Source organism: Myodes glareolus, chromosome 1 (genome assembly GCF_982192425.1).
Source record: "Myodes glareolus chromosome 1, mMyoGla1.1, whole genome shotgun sequence".
Classification (NCBI taxonomy): Eukaryota; Metazoa; Chordata; class Mammalia; order Rodentia; family Cricetidae; genus Myodes; species Myodes glareolus.
The window spans coordinates 39,104,591-39,128,342 of record NC_142026.1 but is presented as its reverse complement, the minus strand read 5'-3'; the positions used below and the strand labels follow the sequence as shown (position 1 = coordinate 39,128,342).

General features: G+C 38.5%; 1 protein-coding gene across 1 annotated transcript in view; it reads right to left on the bottom strand.

The window, feature by feature from the left end:
• The window catches only part of LOC146896094 (solute carrier organic anion transporter family member 6C1-like), a 108,330-nt gene that overhangs the window by 53,218 nt on the left and 31,360 nt on the right, over window positions 1-23,752 (bottom strand). The window contains exon 7 of the mRNA XM_087905937.1: window positions 19,102-19,246. Coding sequence (XP_087762063.1) covers window positions 19,102-19,246 — 145 coding nt within the window. The remainder of the gene's footprint in view (window positions 1-19,101; window positions 19,247-23,752) is intronic.

Here is a 23,752-nt window from a genome sequence, read left to right as displayed (position 1 = left end):
TGTGATTATTTGGGTCTGGGTAGACAGGAAAAGAATGCACAGTCTCCATTTACACAATGATGCCCAAAATGAAACATAGATTCACATATGACCGAAAAAAACTGAAGGAAAAAACAAGGGCTTCTCGAACCACAAAATCAGGAGCCAATCACAGTTTCTTGGTAGTTGCATTTGTTTTTATATAGTCTCTGTTTGTTTGTAGACAGCAGAGGTATGGATCCTCTTAAAGAAGGCTTCCTGACTCAACATTAGCAGCAAAAACTGTGAGGCTTCTTTAAGAGAAGGCTTTTGGTTAGTTCTGGCAGCATGAAAAAAACTGGTTCTTTCAGGATGCCGGGCATGTAAATGGGTTATATGAGTATCATGTTGCCAATTATGTGGTAGTAGAATGGGCCAAGAATTGGGGTGACTGGAGAGATAGCTCAGAGGTTAAGAGCATTGATTACTCTTCCAGAAGTTCTGAGTTCAACTCCCAGGAACCATACGGTGCATCACAACCATCTATATTGAGTACTGGTGCGTTCTTCTGGCGAGCAGGCAGAACACTGTATACATAATAAATAAATCTTTAAAAATAATTGCAATCTCATTTAAAATGTAAAGTTTAATTAAGAAATACAGATTAGAGCTAGCCCTGTTGCCCTGCTGAGCAGTTCTTTCCAGAGAGGTGAGTGGGTGCTAGCCTGGGCAGCCTGCCTGCCTCTCCGGGAAGGGAGGACAGCCCTTCCCCCCTCAGCTTCTGTGGCAGGGTCTTCAGTGTTCCAAGGGACCCCTCCCCTCCCCCCACTGCTGCGGGCCCTTTGTCTCCTGAGTCCTGGGAAGACCAGCTAGCCCTGTTGCCCTGCTGAGCAGTTCTTCCCAGAGAGGGCTGAGGAGCTCTATCCAGAGAGTGCTGTGAAGTCCTACCCAGAGAGTGCTGAGGAGTTCTATCCAGAAAGTGCTAAGGAGTTTCATCCAGAGTGGGGGAGATGGGCAGGCGCCAATGCAAGAATTCCTCCAACAACCTGAAAGGCAGCATGACATCGCCAGAATCCAGGGAGCTCGAAACTAGAAGAATTGAACACCCTACTCCAGAAGAAATAGAAGAAATCGACTCTAAGCGCTTCTTTATGAAAATAATAGAGGAACTTAAACAGGAGGTGAAAATCTGCTGTAAAGAAATGGAAGATAAGTATAACAAAAAAATTGAGGAAATGAGTAAAGAAATGGAAGAGAAATATACCAAAAAGTTTGAAGAAATGAGTAAATCCGTAAATGAAATTCTGGTAGACCAAGAAAAAACAATCAAACAGGTAATAGAAACAGTTCAAGATTTGAAAACTGAAATGGAGTCAATGAAGAAATCACAAACCGAGGGCCGGCTGGCTATGGAAAATCTGGGTAAACGAACAGAGACTTCAGAAACAAGCTTAACCAATAGAATACAAGAGATAGAAGAGAGAATCTCAGACTCTGAGGACACCATAGAGAAATTAAACACTCTGTCCAAAGAAAACAGCAAATCCAACAAATTCTCATCACAAAACATTCAGGAACTGTGGGACACAATAAAAAAACCAAATCTAAGAATAATAGGAGTAGAAGAAGGAGAAGAATTGCATTTCAAAGATCCAGAAAATATACTCAACAAAATTATAGAAGAAAACTTTCCCATCCTAAAGAACAATATTCCTATGAAGGTTCAAGAAGCATACAGAACACCGAATAGACTGGATCAGAAAAAAACATCCCCTCGTCATATAATAATCAAAACACAAAGCATTCAGACTAAAGAAAGGATATTGAGAGCTGCAAAGGAAAAAGGTCAAGTAACTTATAAAGGTAAACCTATCAGACTTACACCAGACTTCTCGATGGAAACCATGAAAGCCAGAAGGTCCTGGATAGAGGTACTGCAGAAACTAAGAGACAATGGATGCAAACCCAGACTACTTTACCCAGCCAAGCTATTGTTCACTATCAACGGAGAAAACAAAATATTCCAGGATAAAAACAAATTTAAACAATACGTAGCTACTAATCCAGCCTTACAGAGAATATTAGAAGGAAAATCACAACCCAAGGAATCCAACATTCCCAACACTGCCTACATTAACTCAGACATCTAGCGACCCTTCACAAGCACAACTCAAAGAAGGAAAACACATACACGCTACTACCCAAAAAAATGACCGGAGTCATCGATCACTGGTCATTAATATCACTTAATATCAATGGTCTCAACTCACCTATAAAGAGGCACAGACTTAGAGATTGGATACGAAAACAGGATCCAACATTCTGCTGTCTACAAGAAACACACCTCAACCACAAAGACAGACACCTACTCAGAGTAAAGGGTTGGGAAAAGGTTTTCCAAGCAAATGGACCTAAGAAACAAGCGGGTGTGGCCATTCTAATATCTAACAAAATCGACTTTAAACTAAAATCAATCAGAAGAGATGGAGATGGACATTTCATACTCATAACAGGAACAATTCATCAGGAAGAAGTCTCAATCTTGAATATCTATGCCCCTAATATAAAGGCACCCACATATGTAAAAGAAACTCTTCTAGAACTCAAGGCAGTCATCAAACCACACACACTAATAGTAGGAGACTTCAACACTCCTCTCTCACCAATGGACAGGTCAAACAGACAGAAACCTAACAGAGAAATAAGAGATTTACTGGAGGTACTGAATCAAATGGACTTAACAGACATCTATAGAACTCTCCACCCAAATAGGAAAGAGTATACCTTCTCTGCAGCTCATGGAACCTTCTCGAAAATTGACCACATACTTGGTAACAAAGCAAACTTCCACAGATACAAAAAAATATTAGTGACCACCTGTGTCCTGTCAGATCACCATGGATTAAAATTAGAATTCAACAACAATGGTACCCCCAGGAAGCCAACAAACTCATGGAAGTTGAACAGTCAACTACTGAATCACCCCTGGGTCAAGGAAGAAATAAAGAAAGAAATTAAAGTCTTCCTTGAATATAATGAAAACAAAGACACAACGTATTCAAACCTGTGGGACATAATGAAAGCAGTGCTAAGAGGAAAGTTCATAGCACTAAGTGCCCACCTAAAGAAAACAGAGAAAGCACACATTGGAGACTTAACAACACACTTGAAAGCTCTAGAAAAAAAAGAAGCTGATTTACCCAGGAGGAGTAGAAGACTGGAAATAATCAAACTGAGGGCTGAAATCAACAAAATAGAAACACAGAAAACAATTCAAAGAATCAATGAAGCAAAAAGCTGGTTCTTGGAGAAAATTAACAAGATTGACAAACCCCTATCCAAACTAATGAAACGGCAGAGAGAGAACTTGCAAATTAATAGGATCAGAAATGAAAAGGGGGACATAACCACAGACACAGAGGAAATTCAGAGAATCATTAGATCTTACTACGAAAGTTTATATGCCACAAAGTTGGAAAATGTAAAAGAAATGGACATTTTTTTAGATAAGTACCATATACCAAAGTTGAACCAAGACCAGGTGAACAATCTAAATAGACCTGATAGTCGTGAAGAACTAGAAGCTGTTATCAAAAATCTTCCTACCAAAAAAAGCCCAGGACCAGATGGTTTCAATGCAGAATTCTACCAGAACTTCCAGGAAGAGCTAATACCTATACTCCTTAATGTATTCCACAATATAGAAAAAGAAAAGTCACTGCCAAACTCCTTTTATGAAGCTACAGTTACCCTAATACCAAAACCACACAAAGACACAACCAAGAAAGAGAATTACAGGCCAATCTCACTCATGAACATCGATGCAAAAATTCTCAATAAAATCCTGGCAAACCGAATCCAAGAACACATTAGAAAAATCATCCATTATGATCAAGTAGGCTTCATCCCAGAGATGCAGGGATGGTTCAACATACATAAATCTATCAATGTAATCCATCATATAAATAAACTAAAAGAAAAAAATCATATGATCATTTCATTGGATGCTGAAAAAGCGTTTGACAAAATTCAACACCCATTTATGATAAAGGTGTTGGAGAGACTGGGGATACAAGGATCATACCTAAATATAATAAAAGCAATATACAGCAAGCCGACAGCTAACATCAAATTGAATGGAGAGAAACTCAAAGCCTTTCCACTAAAATCAGGAACACGGCAAGGCTGTCCACTCTCTCCATACCTCTTCAATATAGTGCTTGAAGTTCTAGCAATAGCAATAAGACAACATAAGGGGATCAAGGGGATTCGAATTGAAAAAGATGAAGTTAAACTTTCGTTATTTGCTGACGATATGATAGTGTACATAAGCGACCCCAAAAACTCTACCAAAGAACTCCTACAGCTGATAAACACCTTTAGTAATAGGGCAGGATACAAGATCAACTCCAAAAAATCAGTGGCACTCCTATACACAAAGGATAAAGAAATGGAGAGGGAAATCAGAGAAACATCACCTTTCACGATAGCCACAAACACCATAAAATATCTTGGGGTTACTCTAACCAAGGATATGAAAGACCTATTTGACAAGAACTTTAAGCCTTTGAAAAGAGAAATTGAGGAGGATACCAGAAAATGGAAAGACCTCCCCTGCTCTTGGATTGGGAGAATCAACATAGTAAAAATGGCAATTCTACCAAAAGCAATCTATAGATTCAATGCAATCCCCATCAAAATCCCATCAAACTTCTTCACAGACCTTGAGAGAGCAATAATCAAGTTTATATGGAAAAACAAAAAACCCAGGATAGCCAAAACAATCTTATACAATAAAGGAACTTCTGGAGGCATTACTATCCCTGACTTCAAACTCTATTACAGAGCTACAGTATTGAAAACAGCTTGGTATTGGCATAAGAACAGAGAAGTCGACCTATGGAATCGAATAGAAGACCCAGATACTAACCCTCAAACCTATGAACACCTAATTTTTGACAAGGGAGCTAAAGGTATACAATGGAAGAAGGAAAGCGTCTTTAACAAATGGTGCTGGCATACCTGGATGTCAACCTGTAGAAGAATGAAAATAGATCCATATCTATCACCATGCACAAAACTCAAGTCCAAATGGATTAAAGACATCAACATCAATCTGTCCACTTTGAACCTGATAGAAGAGAAAGTGGGAAGTAGTCTACAAGATATAGGCACAGGAGTCCACTTCCTAAGTAGGACCCCAGTAGCACAGACAATAAGAGAAACAATGAATAAATGGGACCTGCTGAAACTGAGAAGCTTCTGTAAAGCAAAGGACACTGTCAGTAAGACAAAAAGGCTGCCTTCTGACTGGGAGAAGATCTTCACCAACCCCTCATCAGACAAAGGTCTGATCTCCAGAATATACAAAGAACTCAAGAAACTAGACACTAAAACTCTAATTAACCCAATTAAAAAATGGGGGTACTGATCTGAACAGAGAATTCACAACAGATGAACTTCGAATGGCCAGAAGACACTTAAGGTCATGCTCAACCTCCTTAGCGATCAGGGAAATGCAAATCAAAACCACTTTGAGATACCATCTTACACCTGTCAGAATAGCTAAAGTTAAAAACACCAATGATAGCCTATGCTGGAGAGGATGTGGGGTGAGGGGAACACTCATCCATTGTTGGTGGGAATGCAAACTTGTGCAGCCACTTTGGAAATCAGTGTGGCGGTTTCTCAGGAAACTGGGAGTCAACCTCCCTCAGGACCCAGCAATTCCTCTCTTGGGAATATACCCTAGAGATGCCCAAACATACTACAAAAGCATTTGTTCAACTATGTTCATAGCAGCACTATTTGTAATAGCCAGAACCTGGAAACAGCCTAGGTGCCCCTCAATAGAAGAATGGTTAAAGAAGGTGTGGAACATATACACATTAGAGTTTTACTCAGCGGTAAAAAATAATGACATCTTGAATTTTGCATGCAAATGGATGGACATAGAAAACGCTTTACTGAGTGAGGTAAGCCAGACCCAAAAAGAGGAATATGGTATGTATTCACTCATAAGTGGATTCTAACCATAGTTAAAGGTCTTTGAGCCTATTATTCGTGATCCTAGAGAAGCTAAATAAGAAGACGAATCTGATGAAGATTTTTTAGCTATCCGCCAGGAGGTAGGAAATAGTCAAGAGTCCCAGGTAACCTTGGGTGCATGCGGGGGGGGGGGGTGGGTGGGAGGGTTGTTGGAAGGGGAGAGGGTTAGAGAGAAGGGAGTAGGGGAGGAATGGAGAAAGCTCGGTTGACCGGGATGGGGGGAAGGGAGGAAGGATGAATGTGGGATCAGGGAAGAATATATTTCAACTAAGGGAGTCATATTAGAGTTTACAGGAAACTTGATTATATATGGGATCCCAGGTCCAAGGAGAGATCCCCAGATTGTTCTCTGGACAGAGGAGGGGGTGCCTGAACCGGCCTTGGCCCGTGACCATACTGATGAATATTTTGCTTATCACCATAGATCCCTCATCTGGCGTTGGATGACGATACAGATGGAGGCCCACGTTGGAGCACGGAACTGAGCCCCCCAAGATCCAAATGGAAGGAAGAAAATGACGAAGGACTGCGAGGGATACTATCACCCACTGATACAAGGGGTCGGATCTAATGAGAGTTTACCAAGGCCAGATGGACCGTGACTGAACGAGCATGTGATCCAACCAGATTCTCTGAATGTGGCCGGATTTTCTGAATGTGGCTGGCCTGCAGTCTTACTGAGAAGCCATTGACAATGACACTGGGACTGGTTTCCTCTGCATATACTGGATTTTTGGGATCCAATCTGTTTGGATGCTCACCTTCCTGGTCCTGGAGGGAGGGGGGAGGAACTTGGACTTCCCACAGGGCAGGAGACCCTGACTGCCCTTGGGGACAAAGAGGGAGGAGAAGAGGGAGGGGGGGAGTGGGAGGGCGTTGGGAGGAGGGGCGTAAATGGAAACTCTTTATAATTTAATAAAATTACTTTCAAAAAAAAAAAAGAAACTTAAAAACAAAAAAACAAAAAAAAAGAAATACAGATTAATAGATAGACATCTATAATAGTCAAACTATAGTCATGTTAGTTAGGTTTTCTAGATGTACAAAGACATATTTCAGATAGTGCTCTTCAAACCCTTCAAAGATATACAAAATATGGCATTTAAAATATTTTAAGAATTTAATAATTTTCAAATGGGCAGAAGTGACACACGACTTTAATCCCAGCACTCACAAGGGAGAGGTAAACAGATCTCTATGACTTTGAGGACAGCCTGGTTTACAAGAGCAAGTTCCAAGACAGGCACCAAATACACAAAGAAAATCTGTCCTTTAAAACAAGAAACAAAAACAAACAAACAAAAAAAAGAACTTAGACTTTACCGTGTGATATGTCTGCTTCTGGCAACACTAATTACTTCAATGTTGATGGGCATTGAAAAAATCATTACACAATTTGCCTTCAATGTGATAAGGGTAGTTATTTGGGCAAGAAACTACTCTTGTCTGGACTACTTGGTGGTATGCTGTATAAACTGGACATGCAAAGCCTACAGAAAAATGATTGGTGCACTTGAATGAAGGAGGTGAGTCATTCAGGCTTCCTGCTTCATGAAAGAGTCTGCCAAACATTGTACAAGTCACAGAAGAAATTGACTGATTAATTGTCAATAAAGGCAAAAATCTCTTTCAAGTTTCCTGCTTCATGAGAAAGTCTGCCAGATATTATGGGCCTGTAGACTGAAAATGGATGACCGAACATTACAGAAGAACCTTCTGTTACCGTCCAGACAAGGAGCGAGCTCTTTCAATTCTTGAGTTTGGAAATTGCTTACAATGTACTTCCTATTTACTTATGTAATATTATATCCTTCTGGGGTAATTGATGGAGTTGAAAACAGATAATTATAGTAGTTATAGTTTTCCTTAGTTATGATAAAAGATGAATTAGATATGAAACAAGCCCCCCCAGATCTTGCTTCAGGGTCTTCTGTGTTCCTTCCCTGCCTTTCCCCCACGATCGCCCTTTTATCTCCGGTGCCCTTGAACTACCAGCTAGTAGTTCAAACACAGCTAGTCCCTGTGTTTGTACTTAGGAGTTCCATCCAGGCAGGAACAGTGTCGTGCTCCTGCACTGAAGATATCTACCCAGAGAGTCAGTCACAGCAAAGACTGGACCATGACACCAAGACTCTCCTGGCTCCATTTGAAGGAAGAGATGGGCAGGCACCAATGCAAGAATTCCTCCAACAACCTGAAAGACAACATGACATCACTAGAATCCAGGGATCATGAAACAAGAAGAATTGAACACCCTACTCCAGAAGAAATAGACTTTAAATGAAACTATATGAAAATAATAGAGGAACTTAAACAGGAGGTGAAAAACTGTCATAAAGAAATGAAGATAACAAACAAAAAAAGTAGATGAAATGAATAAATCTCTCAAAGTTATCCAAGAAAAACAAGAAAAAGCAATCAAACAGGTAAGGTAAACAGTTGAAGACTTGAAAAATGAAATGGAGGTAATGAAGAAAACACAAACCAAGGGAAGGCTCGATATTGAAAATCTGGGTAAACGAATAGGAACTGCAGAGATAAGAATTACCAACAGAATACAAGAGATAGAAGAAAGAATCTCAGACACTGAAGATACTGCAGAAGAAATAAACTCACTGATTAAAGAACAAAACAAATCCAACAAATTCTTAACACAAAACATCCAGGAAATTTGGGACACCATGAAAAGACCAAACCTACGAATAATTGGTGTAGAAGAAGGAGAAGATTTACACCTCAAAGGCCCAGAAAATATATTTACCAAAATTATTGAGGAAAACTTTCCCAACCTAAAGAAGGATATTCCTATGCAAGTACAATAAGAATACAGAATATCAAATAGACTGGATCAAAAAAAAAATCCCCTCACCATATAATAATCAAAACACAAAACATACAGAATAAAGAACAAATATGAAGAGCTGCAAGGGGAAAAGGTCAAGTCACATATAAAGGGAAACCTATCAGAAATACACCTGACTTCTTAATGAAAACCATGAAAGCCAGAAGGTCTTGGATAGGCATGCTGAAGAAACTAAGAGAACAAGGTTGCAAGCCCAGACTACTATACCCAGAAAAGCTTGCATTCACCATCGACGGAGAAAACAAAATACTAATATCTAACAAAATTGATTTCAAACAGAAATCAATAGGAAGAGATGGAGATGGACATTTTATACTCATATCAGGAACAATTCATCAGGAGTAAGTCTCAATCCTGAATATCTACACACCAAATATAAAAGCACCCACATATGTAAAAGAAACATTACTAGAACTCAGAACATACATCAAACCCCACACTCTAATAGTGGGTATTTCAACACTCCTCTCTCATCAATGGACAGGTCAACCAGATAGAAAGTTAACAGAGAAATAAGAGAACTAACAGATGGAATGAACCAAATGGACCTAACAGACATCTATAGAACATTCCACCCAAACAGAAAAGAATATAACTTCTTCTCAGCATCTCATGGACCTTCTCAAAAATTGATCACATAATTGGTAACAAAGTAAACATCCATAGATATAAAGAATTTGGAGTATCGGATAACTATGGAATAAAGTTAGAATTCAACAACAATTCTAACCCCAGAAAGGCTACAAAGTCATGGAAACTGAACAGTCAACTACTGAACCATCCCTGGATCAAAGAAGAAATAAAGAGAGAAATTAAAGTCTTCCTTGAATTCAACGAAAATAAAGACACAACATACTCAAACCTATGGGACACTATGAAAGCAATGTAAAGAGGAAAGTTCATAGCACTAAGTGTCAAAATAAATGAAATGGAGAAAGCACACATTAGAGACTTAACAGCGCACCTGAAAGCTCTAGAAAAAAAAAAGAAGCAAACTCACCCAGGAGGAGTAGAAGACTAGAAATAATCAAACTGAGGGCTGAAATCAACAAAACTGAAACACTGAAATCAATCCAAAGAATCAATGAAACAAAAAGCTGGTTCCTGGAGAAAATCAACAAGATTGACAAACCCCTATCCAAACTAATCAAAAGGCAGAGAGAGAACATGCAAATTAATAAGATCAGAAATGAAAAGGGGGACATAACCACAGACAGAGAGGAAATTCAGAGAATCATTAGATCTTACTACAAAAGCCTGTATGCCACAAAATTGGAAAATGTGGAAGTAATGAATACTTTTTAGATAAATACCATATACCAAAATTAAGACCAGGTGAGCAGTTTAAATAGACCTGTAAGTCGCGAGGAAATAGAAACTGTCATCAAAAATCTCCTGACCAAAAAAATCCCTGGCCCAGATGGTTTCAAAGCAGAATTCTATCAGAACTTCCAAGTAGAGTTAATACCTATATTCCTTAATGTGTTTCACAAAATAGAAACAGACGAGTCATTGCCTAACTCCTTTTATGAAGCTACAGTTACCCTGATACCAAAACCACACAAAGACTTAACCAAGAAAGAGACTTACAGACCAATCTCACTCATGAACATCGATGCAAAAATTCTCAATAAAATACTGGCAAACAGAATCCAAAAACACATCGAAAAAATTATACATTATGATCAAGTAGGCTTCATCGCTTGGAGGCAGGGGTGGTTCAACATATGAAAATCTATCAACGTAATCCACGATACAAATAAACTGAAGGAAAAAAAAAACATATGATAATTTCATTAGATGCTGAAAAAGCATTTGACAAAATTCAAGACCCCTTTATGATAAAGGTCTTGGAGAGATTAGGGATACAAGGATCAATCCTAAATATAATAAAAGCAATATACAGCAAGCCAACAGTAACATTAAATTAAATGGAGAGAAACTCAAAGCCATCCCACTAAAATCAGGAACAAGACAAGGCTGTGCACTCTCTCCATACCTCTTCAATATAGTTCTTGAAGTTCTAGCAATAGCAATGAGACTGCATAAAGAGATCAAGGCAATTCGAATTGGAAAAAAAGAAGTCAAACTTTCATTATTTGCAGATGACATGATATGTACATGTACATTATTTGCAGATGACATGTACATAAGCGACCCCAAAAACTCTACCAGAGAACTCCTACAGCTGATCAACACCTTTAGTACTGTGGCAGGATACAAGATGAACTCCAAAAAATCAGTTGCCCTCCTATACACAAGAACAAAGATACAGAGAGGGAAATCAGAGAAACATCACCTTTCACAATAGCCACAATAGAATAAAGTATCTTGGGGTAACTCTAATCAAGAAAAGTGAAAGATCTATTTGGCAAAAGAACTTTAAGGTTTTGAAGAAAGAAATTGAAGAGGATACCAGAAAATGGAAGAATCTTCCATGCTCTTGGATTGGGAGGATCAACATAGTAAAACAGGCAATTCTACCAAAAGCAATCTATAGATTCAATGCAATCCCCATCAAAATCCCAACAAAATTCTTCACAGACCTTGGGAGAACAATAATCAAGCTTATATGGCAAAACAAAAGAACCAGGTTAGCCAAAACAATCTTATACAATAAAAGTACTTCCGGAAGCATTACCATCCCTAGCTTCAAACTCTATTACAGAGCTACAGTAATGAAAACTGCTTGGTACTGGCACAAAAACAGTGATTTTGACCAATGAAATAGAATCGAAGACCCAGATCATAATCCACAAACCCATAAACACCTGATTCTCAACAAAGGAGCTAAAACTATACAATGGAAGAAAGAAAGCATCTTTAACTAATGGTGCTGGCATAACTGGATGTCAAACTGTAGAAGAATGAAAATAGATCCATATATATCACCATGCACAAAACTCAAGTTTAAATGGATAAAAAAACGTCTATATTAATCTGACCACATTGAACCTGATAGAAGAGAAAGTGGGAGGTAGTCTACAAGACATGGATACAGGAGACCTATTCTTGGTAGAACCCTATTAGCACAGACAATAAGAGCAACAATGAATAAATGGGACCTCCTGAAACTGAGAAGCTTCTGTAAAGCAAAGGACACTGTCATTAAGACAAAAAGGCTACCTTCTGACTGGGAAGAAGATCTTCACCAACCCCTCATCAGACAAAGGTCTGATCTCCAAAATATACAAAGAACTGAAGAAACTAGACACTAAAACTCTAATTAACCCAATTAAAAAATTGGGTACTGAACTGAACAGAGAATTCTCAATAGAAGAACTTCAAATGGCCAAAAGACACTTAACCTCCTTAGCAATCAGGGAAATGCAAATAAAAACAACTTTGAGATACCATCTTACACTTGTCAGAAGAGCTAAAATCAAAAACACCAATGATAGCCTATGCTGGAGAGGATGAGTGTAAAGGAAACACTCATCCATTGTTGGTGGGAATGCAAACTTGTGCAGCCACTTTGGAAATCAGTGTGTCAGTTTCTCAGGAAACAGGGAGTTAACCTACATCAGGACCCAGCAATTCTTCTCTTGGGAATATACCCATGAGATGCCCTATCTTACTACAAAAGCATTTGTTCAACTATGTTCATAGCAGCACTATTTGTAATAGCCAGAACCTGGAAAGAACCTAGGTGCCCCTCAATAAAAGAATGGTTAAAGAAGGTGTGGAACATATGCACATTGGAGTTTTACTCAGCGGTAAAAAACAATGACATCTTGAATTTTGCATGCAAATGGATGGAAATAGAAAATGCTTTACTGAGTGAGGTAACCCAGACCCAAAAAGAGGAATATGGTATGTACTCACTCATAAGTGGATTCTAGCCATAATTAAAGAACATTGAGCCTGTAATTAGTGATCCTAGAGAAGCTAAATAAGAAGGTGAACCCAAAGAAAATCATATAGTTATCCTCCTGAATATTGGAAGTAGACAAGACTGTCAGGCAAACCTTGGGTGCAGGTGAGTGTGGGCGGGTGGGTGTAAGGGTAGATGGGTAGAGAGAAGGGAGAAGGAGAGGATTAGGGAGAGCTTGGGGGAATGGGATGGATGGGATGGAGGAAGGGTGGATATGGGAGCAGAGAAGAAGATATCTTAATTAAGGGAGCCATTTTAGGGTTGGCAAGAGACTTGACTCTAGAGGGGTTCCCAGGTGTCCACGGGATGTCCCCAGCTAGGTCCTTGGGCAGGTGAGTAGAGGGTGCCTGAATTGGCCTTGCCCCACTAACACACTGATGATTATCTCGAATATCACCATAGAATCTTTGTCAGGCGACAGATGGAGATAAAGTCCTTCATCAGAGCAACCGACTGAGCTCTCAAGGTTCAATTGGTGAGCAGAAGGAGGGAGAAGATGAGAAAGGAAGTCTTGACTGTGAGGGGGTTGGTCCACCCAGTGAAATAATGTGCCTGTTTTTAATGGGAGCTCACCAAATCAAATTGGATAGGGACTGAATGAGCATGTGACCAAACTAGACTCTCTGAATGTGGCTGAAATGGGGGGCTGATTGGGAAGCCATTGATCCATTGATAAAGAACCTTCATCTGGCGATAGACAGAGATAGAGATAGAGACCCACATTGGAGCACTGGACTGAGCTCCCAAGGCCCAATGAAGAGCAGTAGAAGGGAGAACAAAGAAGTCAGAACCGTGAGGGGTGCGTCCACCCACAGAGAAGGTGGGACTGATCTTATGAGAGCTCACCAAGGCCAGCAAGAATGGGACTGACCGAGCATGTGATCAAATCAAACTCTCTGAATGTGGCTGACAATGAGGGCGGACTGAGAAGTCAATGATAATGACACCGGATTTGGATTCTCCTGCATGTACTGGTTTTTTGGGAGCCTAAGCTGCTTGGATGCTCACCTTTCTAGACCTGGATGGAGGGGGAAGGGTCTTGGATTTTCCACAGGGCAGGGCACCTTGACTTCTTGTAGAATGAATGGCGGGCTGCTTCCAGGCGCCACAAATAGCATAAAGTGTCTTGGGGTAACTCTAACCAAGGAAGTGAAAGACCTATTTGACAAGAACTTTAAGTCTTTGAAGAAAGATATTGAGGAGGATAGCAGAAAATGGAAAGATCTCCCATGCTCTTGGATTGGGAGGATCAACATAGTAAAACTGGCTATTCTACCAAAAGCAATCTATAGATTCAATGCAATCCCCATCAAAATCCCATCAAACTTCTTCACAGACCTTGAGAGAGCAATAATCAAGTTTATATGGCAAAACAAAAAAAACCAGGATAGCAAAATAATCCTATACAATAAAAGTACTTCCAGAGGCATTACCATCCCTGGCTTCAAACTCTATTACAGAGCTACAGTAATGAAAACTGCTTGGTACTGGGACAAAAACAGTGATTTTGACCAATGAAATAGAATCGAAGACCCAGATCATAATCCACAAAACCATGAACATCTGATTCTCGACAAAGGAGCTAAAACTATACAATGGAAGAAAGAAAGCATCTTTAACTAATGGTGCTGGCATAACTGGATGTCAACTTGTAGAAGAATGAAAATAAACTCATATCTATCACCATGCACAAAATTCAAGTCCAAATGGATTAAAGACCTCTATATTAATCTGACTACATTGAACCTAATAGAAGAGAAAGTGGGAAGTAGTCTACAAGACATGGGCACAGGAGACATGGGCACTTCCTAGGTAGAACCCCAGTAGCACAGATAATAAGAGCAACAATGAATAAATGGGACCTCCTGAAACTGAGAAGCTTCTGCAAAGCAAAGGACACTGTCATTAAGACAAAAAGGCTACCTTCTGACTGGGAAGAAGATCTTCATCAACCCCTCATCAGACAAAGGTCTGATCTCCAAAATATGCAAAGAACTCAAGAAACTAGACACTAAAATTCTAATTAACCCAATTAAAAAAAGTGGGTACTGATCTGAACAGAGAATTCTCAACAGAAGAAGATCGAATGGTAAACTTGTGCAGCCACTTTGGAAATCAGTGTGGCAGTTTCTCAGGAAACTGGGAGTTAAACTCCCTCAGGACTCAGCAGTTCCACTCTTGGATTCGGGAGAACTTGGGGGAATGGGATGGATGGGATGGAGGAAGGGTGGATATGGGAGCAGGGAAGAAAATATCTTAATTAAGGGAACCATTTTAGGGTTGGCAAGAGACTTGACTCTAGAGGGGTTCCCAGGTGTCCACGGGATGTCCCCAGCTAGGTCTTTGGGCAGGAGAGTAGAGGGTGCCTGAATTGGCCTTGCCCCACAAACACACTGATCATTATCTCGAATATCACCATAGAATCTTCCTCAGGCGATAGATGGAAATAAAGCAAAGTCCCTCATCAGAGCAACAGACTGAGCTCCCAAGGTTAAATTGGTGAGCAGAAGGAGGGAGAAGATGAGAAAGGGAGTCTTGACCGTGAGGGGGTTGGTCCACCCAGTGAGATAATGTGCCTTTTTTTAATGGGAGCTCACCAAATCCAATTGGATGGGGACTGAATGAGCATGCGACCAAACTGGACTCTCTGAATGTGGCTGAAATGGGGGACTGATTGGGAAGCCATTGATAAAGAACCTTCATCTGGCAATGGACGGAGATAGAGATAGAGACCCACATTGGAGCACTGGACTGAGCTCCCAAGGCCCAGATGAATAGCAGAAGAAGGGAGAACATGAGCAAGGAAGTCAGAATCGCGAGGTGTGTGTCCACCCAGGGAGACTGGGGGACTGATCTTATGGGAGCTCACCAAGGCCAGCAGGAATGGGACTGAATGAGCATGTGATCGAATCGAACTCTCTGAATGTGGCTGACAATGAGGGCGGACCGTGAATCAATGATAATGATACCGGATTTGGATCCTCCTGCATGTACTGTTTTTTTGGTAGCCTAAACTGTTTGGATGCTCACCTTTCTAGACCTGGATGGAGGGGGAAGGGTCTTGGATTTTCCACAGGGCAGGGCACCTTGACTTCTCTTAGGACTGGAGAGCGAGGGGGAGGGAGAGTGGGAGTAGTGGGAGGGAAATGGGAGAATGGGAGGAGGTGAAAATTTTTAATAAAGAAAGAAAGGAAGGAAGGAAGGAAGAAAGAAAGAAAGAAAGAAAGAAAGAAAGAAAGAAAACCAGATATGAATGAAAAACACTAACAACTAAGTGAAAGACAGAGAGAAGTAGAGAAGAAACACGAGTTATTAGAGGTCATTTAATTTATTTTATGCAGATTTTGTTTTATATGTATTAAAGCAATGTTATTGATGCATGTTCACTTATAATTTTATGATATACATCACTTATTGGTGTAAATGTTCACTAATATCAACAAATCTTGCTTTAATTGTCATTTTACCTAAAATTCCTGTGGTTAAACCAGCATTAATCCCAGTCTATGTTTACACAGGCAATACATATGGATTTGCATCCTTTTCTTGTCAATATTTGTCTCCATATTTAAATAAAGCTTCAGTTGGGCAATATATATTGCAATTTCTTCCCATTTTGGCAATGTTTAATCTCTTCCTGTATTGTATAACTTCAAGTGTATTTGTTCCAATAATTTTCCCCTATAAACTTTAATCTTATTTACATACTGAATACCGAAGCAGTTCTTTTTTCTAAACTCTTTGTTAACATTTATTTTTAGCTGTCGACAGGAAGAGATGATGGAGATTGTATCTCTGAAATCAGAGGAAAGCAAAGTTAGCAATGATTTTAGATGACAAACTAAGATAAAATTGTGTTATCTTGTATAATAATAACCTTCGCTGAAGAAAACAACAAGAATGACTAGTGATCTAATTACTGAAAAATTTGAGTTGTCTAAGTTTAAGGTTTGGGTTTTTGCTTTGTTTCTGGTTTCTAGGTCACAATTCACTATGAGTACAGATATTGCCTAGCTCCTTTTCACATCTCTTTGTCGGAATCATGCCTCAGAAAAATAGGTTAGAATTGTTGAACAATAAGGCCTTACAAAGTCCCCAAACCTCCCATATTTTTGCCCTTGTTCTTGCTTACTCACTGATCTTGACAATAAATCCCTGTTTCTGAAGACATCATTTACCTGATTTACAAAATCTGGAGAAATTCAGTTGGTACTGACAATGATGCTTCAACCCTACTGACTAGCTTTCATAATGCAGAAGGTCCTACACACGCTACTGGAGAAGAACAGTAGTTATTAGTCATAGGCAGGTGTTAACTCCAAGAACTATGAAGGAGAGGCTTGGCAAGATGTACCCACTGCTGTAACAGTGGCATGAATGATGTGGTAGGAAGTAACTTTCTGAAAGTAATATATTTCTGAATGTAATAAAGTTTCATCCGTTAAGACAAAGAAGAAAGAATGTGAAGAATACTTGGCTCTGAATGGAAGAAATACACTACAGCCCCTCATGCCAAAGCCTAAGATTACTGGGGAAGAGGAAACAAAGGGTGTAAAGAGCCAGACAGTGGGTAGCTACAAAGAAACAGCATCTTAAGAACACACCAAGGCAGAGGCACATATGAAGTCACAGAGGTTGCAATAGTATCCGCAAAACCTGTGAAAGTGAGACCTCATCCTAGCATGACAATAGGAGTTGGGCAAGAACATCCAAGCCATGGTTTTATTAGCAGCTGCTAGCTGCTAATAGTGAGAGACACTCTCTTAGATTTCTACCTTAAGTTATGAGCTGTTTTCTCTTAAGGTTCTACCTTGAGGTAGCACCACTCAAATCACTCCCTAAGCTACATACAGCTCTTTGTGAGAGGTGGTTTTATGAGACAAAAGTCTATTAAGAATGGCGGAAGACTCTTCTAGGAGTTTTTCTCAGAAAACAAAAGCTTAATGACTCTCTAAAGTAGACAGTTTCTCAAAATGCAATATAACTTACTAAGAGCACTTGACAAAATCAAAGTTTTGTCATAGAAGCATGAAAGCTCTGCCTGCAGACTAATATTAGATGATACATTAGATATTAGATTAGATGAATCTAAGACATTGATTTTGATACAAAAATTGCATGAGAGTTCATCTTTATGTGCCAAAGGTAGAATATGCAATTGTTGATATATCTATTATACCTGAGCTGAGCTGAGTCATTAGGGTACATGAAACAAACAATATATAAACGTACCATGAAATCTGAGACTGAAGAAGAAAAATCCGCTCAATAATCTGCTGATGACCAGGGGTTCTGCACTTGTGAACATTTATTTTTGTTTTTCCCCATATGTTTTATGTTCAATCCTACCTATTTTTTCTTTTCTTCTTTATAATGAAACATTAATGTAAATATTCTTTTAACAATGCCTTCACAGGCTACACTAAATGGTTTAACAAACCCACTTGATTTGTTAGTTTGTTTTATTTTATTTTGTTTTTCATTTGTTTTCTTGTTTGTTTATTTGAAATAAGGTTTCTCGGTGTAGCCCTGGCTGTCCTGGAAACCTGCTTGATATTTTATAGCCTAAAATGAACATTTTTATGTTCATCACTTTCCAATTAATTATAGAATCTTTTGTTAATTCTGTTTAGAACTACTATTATAAGTCTTTTAAAGAGCAAAATTCCTAATAATCTTTTAGGATTAAAAATGTAAACCATAGCAATTATTTTTAGTGTCAAAACATAAAATAACATTTACAAATACATCCATATCAAAGAGCTTGAATTGTGACATTGTTTAGAAGAATTAGAATTAAATCTAATTTTAAATCTCCTAGTATAATAATGGACATATAATGATATGTACAGAAACAGTGGTATGTCTTTGGCAGTTAGGGAGTATGCAGTACCACAGAATAATTACAATGCATTAAGTTAAATCAATGTGAATCCAGAAGATATATTTTTGGTAAAATAAATAGAAGAATAAGTATGAAATTACATAAATATTTTATAAAGGCCTTGAATACAGACCCACAGCCTGAAATGTGTAGAAGCAAGTAAAGAAACACACAACGTGGTTTGAGAAGAATGGTTTCTTAAAAGAAATGTTAAAAAAAAAAACCATGAAGGTATATAGAGGAGGAGGCCAGAAGATAGTGAGGTATAAAAACAACATTGTGAAGTTTTATGTATTGAAAATATTGATGTTGTGTAGTGTGATCATGTTTATATAGTTTCTGAAAGTGACAATCAGGTACACTGCACCTTGGGTCTCCTGCTTACATGACATTTTTCTTAAATATACATAACACACTTAAATACAAACATCACCGGAATTTTTTTAAATCAGCACAGTAAGAAGAAAAATCTACCTGACAGTTGAGCGGCAAGTGAAGGCGTTAACAAAAATTGATTTTCTAAATATAGGGGCACAAATTCATTAGTTGCCCTAAAAGTCACGACCTCCATGGTTTTGCACAGTGAGCAGCACAACAGCAGTGGGTGGCAGAACAGACACTGAAAGAGAACAGGTCATATCACAATCATTGGATGTCTTTAGATGCTAACAATCAACCTGCAGAAGTATCTCCCTATAGTCTAAATAGACTTATGTGAATAAAACTATATAATTACATAATAGACACATTCCATAACAGATTTGTAGTTTGGTTCTATATGACAAAAATAACTTTTATCTCTGGATCTGCTAGCTTGTTGAAAGCATCTCTCAGTGCCTATTTAGATACACTCATATTTTGAACTTCCTTCACTAAGCTGGTGGGTACTCTGTAATTTTGCCTCATGTAATTGCAATGTATTTATTGAGCCTAAATACTTATGTCACCTTCAACTCCCCAGTGTATATGGTCACAATAAATATCCCTATGCATGTACTATTGATCTCCTATGACAAAGAATCTTCACAATTGTGCATCCTTGGAAGGGTTTTTTTTGGATTTATGAGTAATTTATTCCATTTTTGATCCAAATTTTCTTTAGGTTGTATCTTTTTATAATAACACTTTAATACCAGAGAGTCTAGTTTCCTAGAAACACAACATGTATTCTAACATTCATCAGAACAACATCTCATATTTGGCAGGCTCTTGCAGACACGTATGTTTGCATCAATAAGTCCCTGAGCATGGGAAGGCCTTGAAATTGTCAGCAAGACTGTGTGTGCGTGTTCTAGAATGTAGCCAGTAATAATGCTAATATTAGAGCAAAGAAGCCTTGGGATAACTCCATCCTTCAGACTGTGAGCACGTTAGTCACCCCATGTACAGCTGAGAGAAAAGGTCTCATACAAATTTGACAATGGTAAGTAGAACCATTTTCTGTCATGCTACTAAGTTTTGTCAAGCAGCATTAGGTAAAGGTTATAGATCACATAATTAGAAACACTTGATAACCTTTGCTAACATTTGTAGACCTCAAAAATTTTGTCATACAGACTTACACAAGATAGGATCATTTTTTGCCTTTTTAGGTTTTCAAATATAAATGTGCATTTAGGGGGAATGGATAGAATATCAGTTGGCAAAGTGCTTGCTCAGCTCAAGGGCCTGAACTTGGTCTATCAACACAGATAAAAAAATGCCAGGCACAATTGAAAACACTCATAATATCAGTGCTGAGAGATGGAAATGAAAAGGATGGTCCCTGAGACCTACTGGCAAGATACTCTAGCCTATGTGGCAAGGGCCAGATCAGCATCTCTAAAAAGTAAAAAATAACAACAAAAAAGGCATATATAGTACCCGAGGAATAACACCTGAGTTATCTGAATTCCACTTGGATGTGGACTCATTTGCATGTGAGCATGAATGTATGTGAATATCAACATACACATAAAAGCACAGAAACATGTGGTTTCTTCATATAATTTCGAAGTTCAGTTTGTGTGTTTATGTGTGCTATCTACTATACCATAGTATCCTTATGGATTGGGTAGATTTTATAAGAGTTCCCATTTCATTCTTAGTATTAACTTCTTATATTTAGGTAGTCATTACTCATTTACTTTATTGGTTATTGATTAATTCATAGAACAAATGTTTTTGATTATTTCAGAGCTTTTCAATCGATATTTAAATTCAGAATGCAGAAAAAAGATGTTAATAAGTTGAATTAATCTGTAACACAGCAAAGCTGGAGGTGTCAGTATACCTGATATCATGACATACTACAGAGCCACAGTAAGACAAAGCAACATGACATAGACAGAAAGGATGACACAGAGCGCAGTGAGCCAAGGGTAAAGCAATTCAGGTATTCCAAGAAAAAAATATCAGTCATCTATAGCAAGCTGATTTTTGATAGTCAAAAAGTGTTCTTCTATATATGATGGCCACATGCACAAAACTGTAATTTGACCTCAGATTTTATTCTGTAGAAAAAGTCTACTCAAAGGTGGTTAAAATGTAAATGTAAGGGAAGAAACTACAAATCTACTAACAAAACAAAATCTACTAACAAAACAAAAAGGCTGCACTATATCAATATGAGCAATGATAATTTTCCTCAATGACTCCAAAGGTAAATAAAACAGAATCGATGTAGATGAGTGTGATCATTTAAAAACCGAAAACAAGAGGCTTCTGTGAAATAAAGAAAACAATAACAGGAGTGAAAAGGTAACTTGTAGAATTGGAGGAAATTTTATTGTCACATATTCTTCTGTCCAAGGATCAATACACAAAATGGGTACGTTTCTGAAGAAACTACACAAAGGTAATCCATTTTTAAAATGTTTATGTGATCTGAATATGTATCAACAGAAATAAAACTATTTGAGAAATAATAAAAATGTGAAAACAATTAATCATTATGAAAATGCAAATAAATGCTACAATGAGATACCCCTCATAACAGTGAGTATTATATTATGGTCTAGACATAAATTTCTCTCCACAAGTTCAGTTAGTTGGTAGCTGCTTGGTCCTGTTTGTGGTGATTTGGAAAATGTAGGGGGGAGTGGCTACCTGGAGAGAGTACATGGTTTCAAGTTTCTTTGTGGTAATTTTGGGAGTTTGGGCAGCTGGGACACAAAAGAAGACTCCTACGACAGTCTTTAAAAGAGAAAATAATTAAATACCTTAAAAATTAAAGTTAAAGAAAACCACTGGAACAAAATGAGTTCAACTGTTCAAGACATGAAATGAAAATAAGAACAATAAAAATACAGACTGTGAAAAATTTGAAAATGAAAAATTTAGAAATTAGAATAGAAACTGTAAAGCCACACTTCACAAAATTAATATAAGAGACAGAAGAAAGTATTCCAGGTATTGAAGATATGATAGGATAAATGGATATATTGGTCAATGGAAATGTTAAATCTAAAAAATTCAAATGAAACTTGCAGGAAATTTGATGCATTATGTAAAGACAAAGTATGAGGAGAATAATAAGAATAGAGAAAGGAGTAGAAATTCAGCTTAAAACCCAAGAAAATATATTCCAACAAAATCATAAGCTAAAGAAGGAGATGCATATGAAGGTATAATAATCATACAGAACACAAATGGATTGGTGTATTCTGTGAGTCCAAACTTTCAACCACCATAGATGACAAAAAGAAGATATTCCATGATAGACCAATTTAATTAATATCTACAAATTTGCACGTAAAGAGGAGGATAGAAGGAAAACTCCAACCTAAGGAGGTTAACCACACATATGAAAATGTAGGGAATAAACAATTTCACACAAGAAAACCAAAAGAGAAGCAGTATACACACTGACACACATATAAATACACACTTCCCTCACCATAACTCCCAGCCCTAAACAATACCAGCACCACCACAAAGAACAACCACAATAAAGTAATAGGAATAGTCTTCATTCCCAATAAAAAGACAGAGGCTAACAGATTGGACATCAAAATAGGATATCATCACCCAAAGAATATCATATAGTTATTCTCCTGGATATTGGAAGTAGACAAGATTGCCAGGAGGAAGTTGGGTGCACGAGGGTGTGGGGTGGGGTGGGTGTAAGGAGAGATGGGTAGAGAGAAGGGACAAGGGGAGGATTCGGGAGAGCTTGGGGGAGTGGAATGGGTGGGATGGAGGAAGGGTGGATATGGGAGCAAGGAAGTAAATATCTTAATTTTTAAATTTTAAAATTTAAAAGGGAGCCATTTTAGGGTTGGTAAGAGACTTGACTCTAGAGGGATTCCCAGGACCAAGGAGATGTCAAGCTTGTTCCTTGGGCAGCAGAGGAGAGGGTGCCTGAACTGGCCTTGTCCCATAGCCACACTGATGAATATCTTGCATATCACCATAGAACCTTCATCTGGCATTGGATGGAAATAGAGACAGTGACCCACACTGGAGCACTGGACTTAGCTTCCAAGGTCTGTATGAGGAACAGAAGGAGGGAAAACATGAGTAAGGAAGTCAGGACCGCGAGGGATGTGTCCACCCACTGAGATGGTGGGACTGATCTAATGGGAGCTCACCAAGGACAGCTGGACTGGGAGTGATGGAGCATGTGATCAAACCGGACTCTCTGAATGTGGCTGGCGATGAAGGCTGACTGAGAATCCAAGGCCAATGGCACTGGGTTTTGATTCTGCTGCATGGACTGGCTCTGTGGGAGCTTGGTGTGTTTGGATGCTCACCTTCAGACTGCAACACAACACCAGTAAAATCTAAAGACCCTACAACAGCAAGACATGAACAACCAAATATGGATGAAGCAGAAGAAACTGACCTAAAAAATAACGTCAAGAGAATGTTTGAAACTCTAAAACAGGAAATGAGAAATTTCCTTAAAGAAATGGAGGAAAAGACAAACAAAAAATGGAGGACATCAGCTAATCACTTAAAGAAGACCAAGAAAAAGGAATCAAGCATATGAAAGAAACTATTCAGGAGTTGAAAACTGAGCTAGAGGCAATAAAAATATAAGTCAAGGGGATCATAGAAACAGAAATCATGAGAAAATGATCAGGAACCAAAAATGCAGGCATGAACAGCAAAATAGAAGAGATGGCAGAGAGAATCTCAAGTG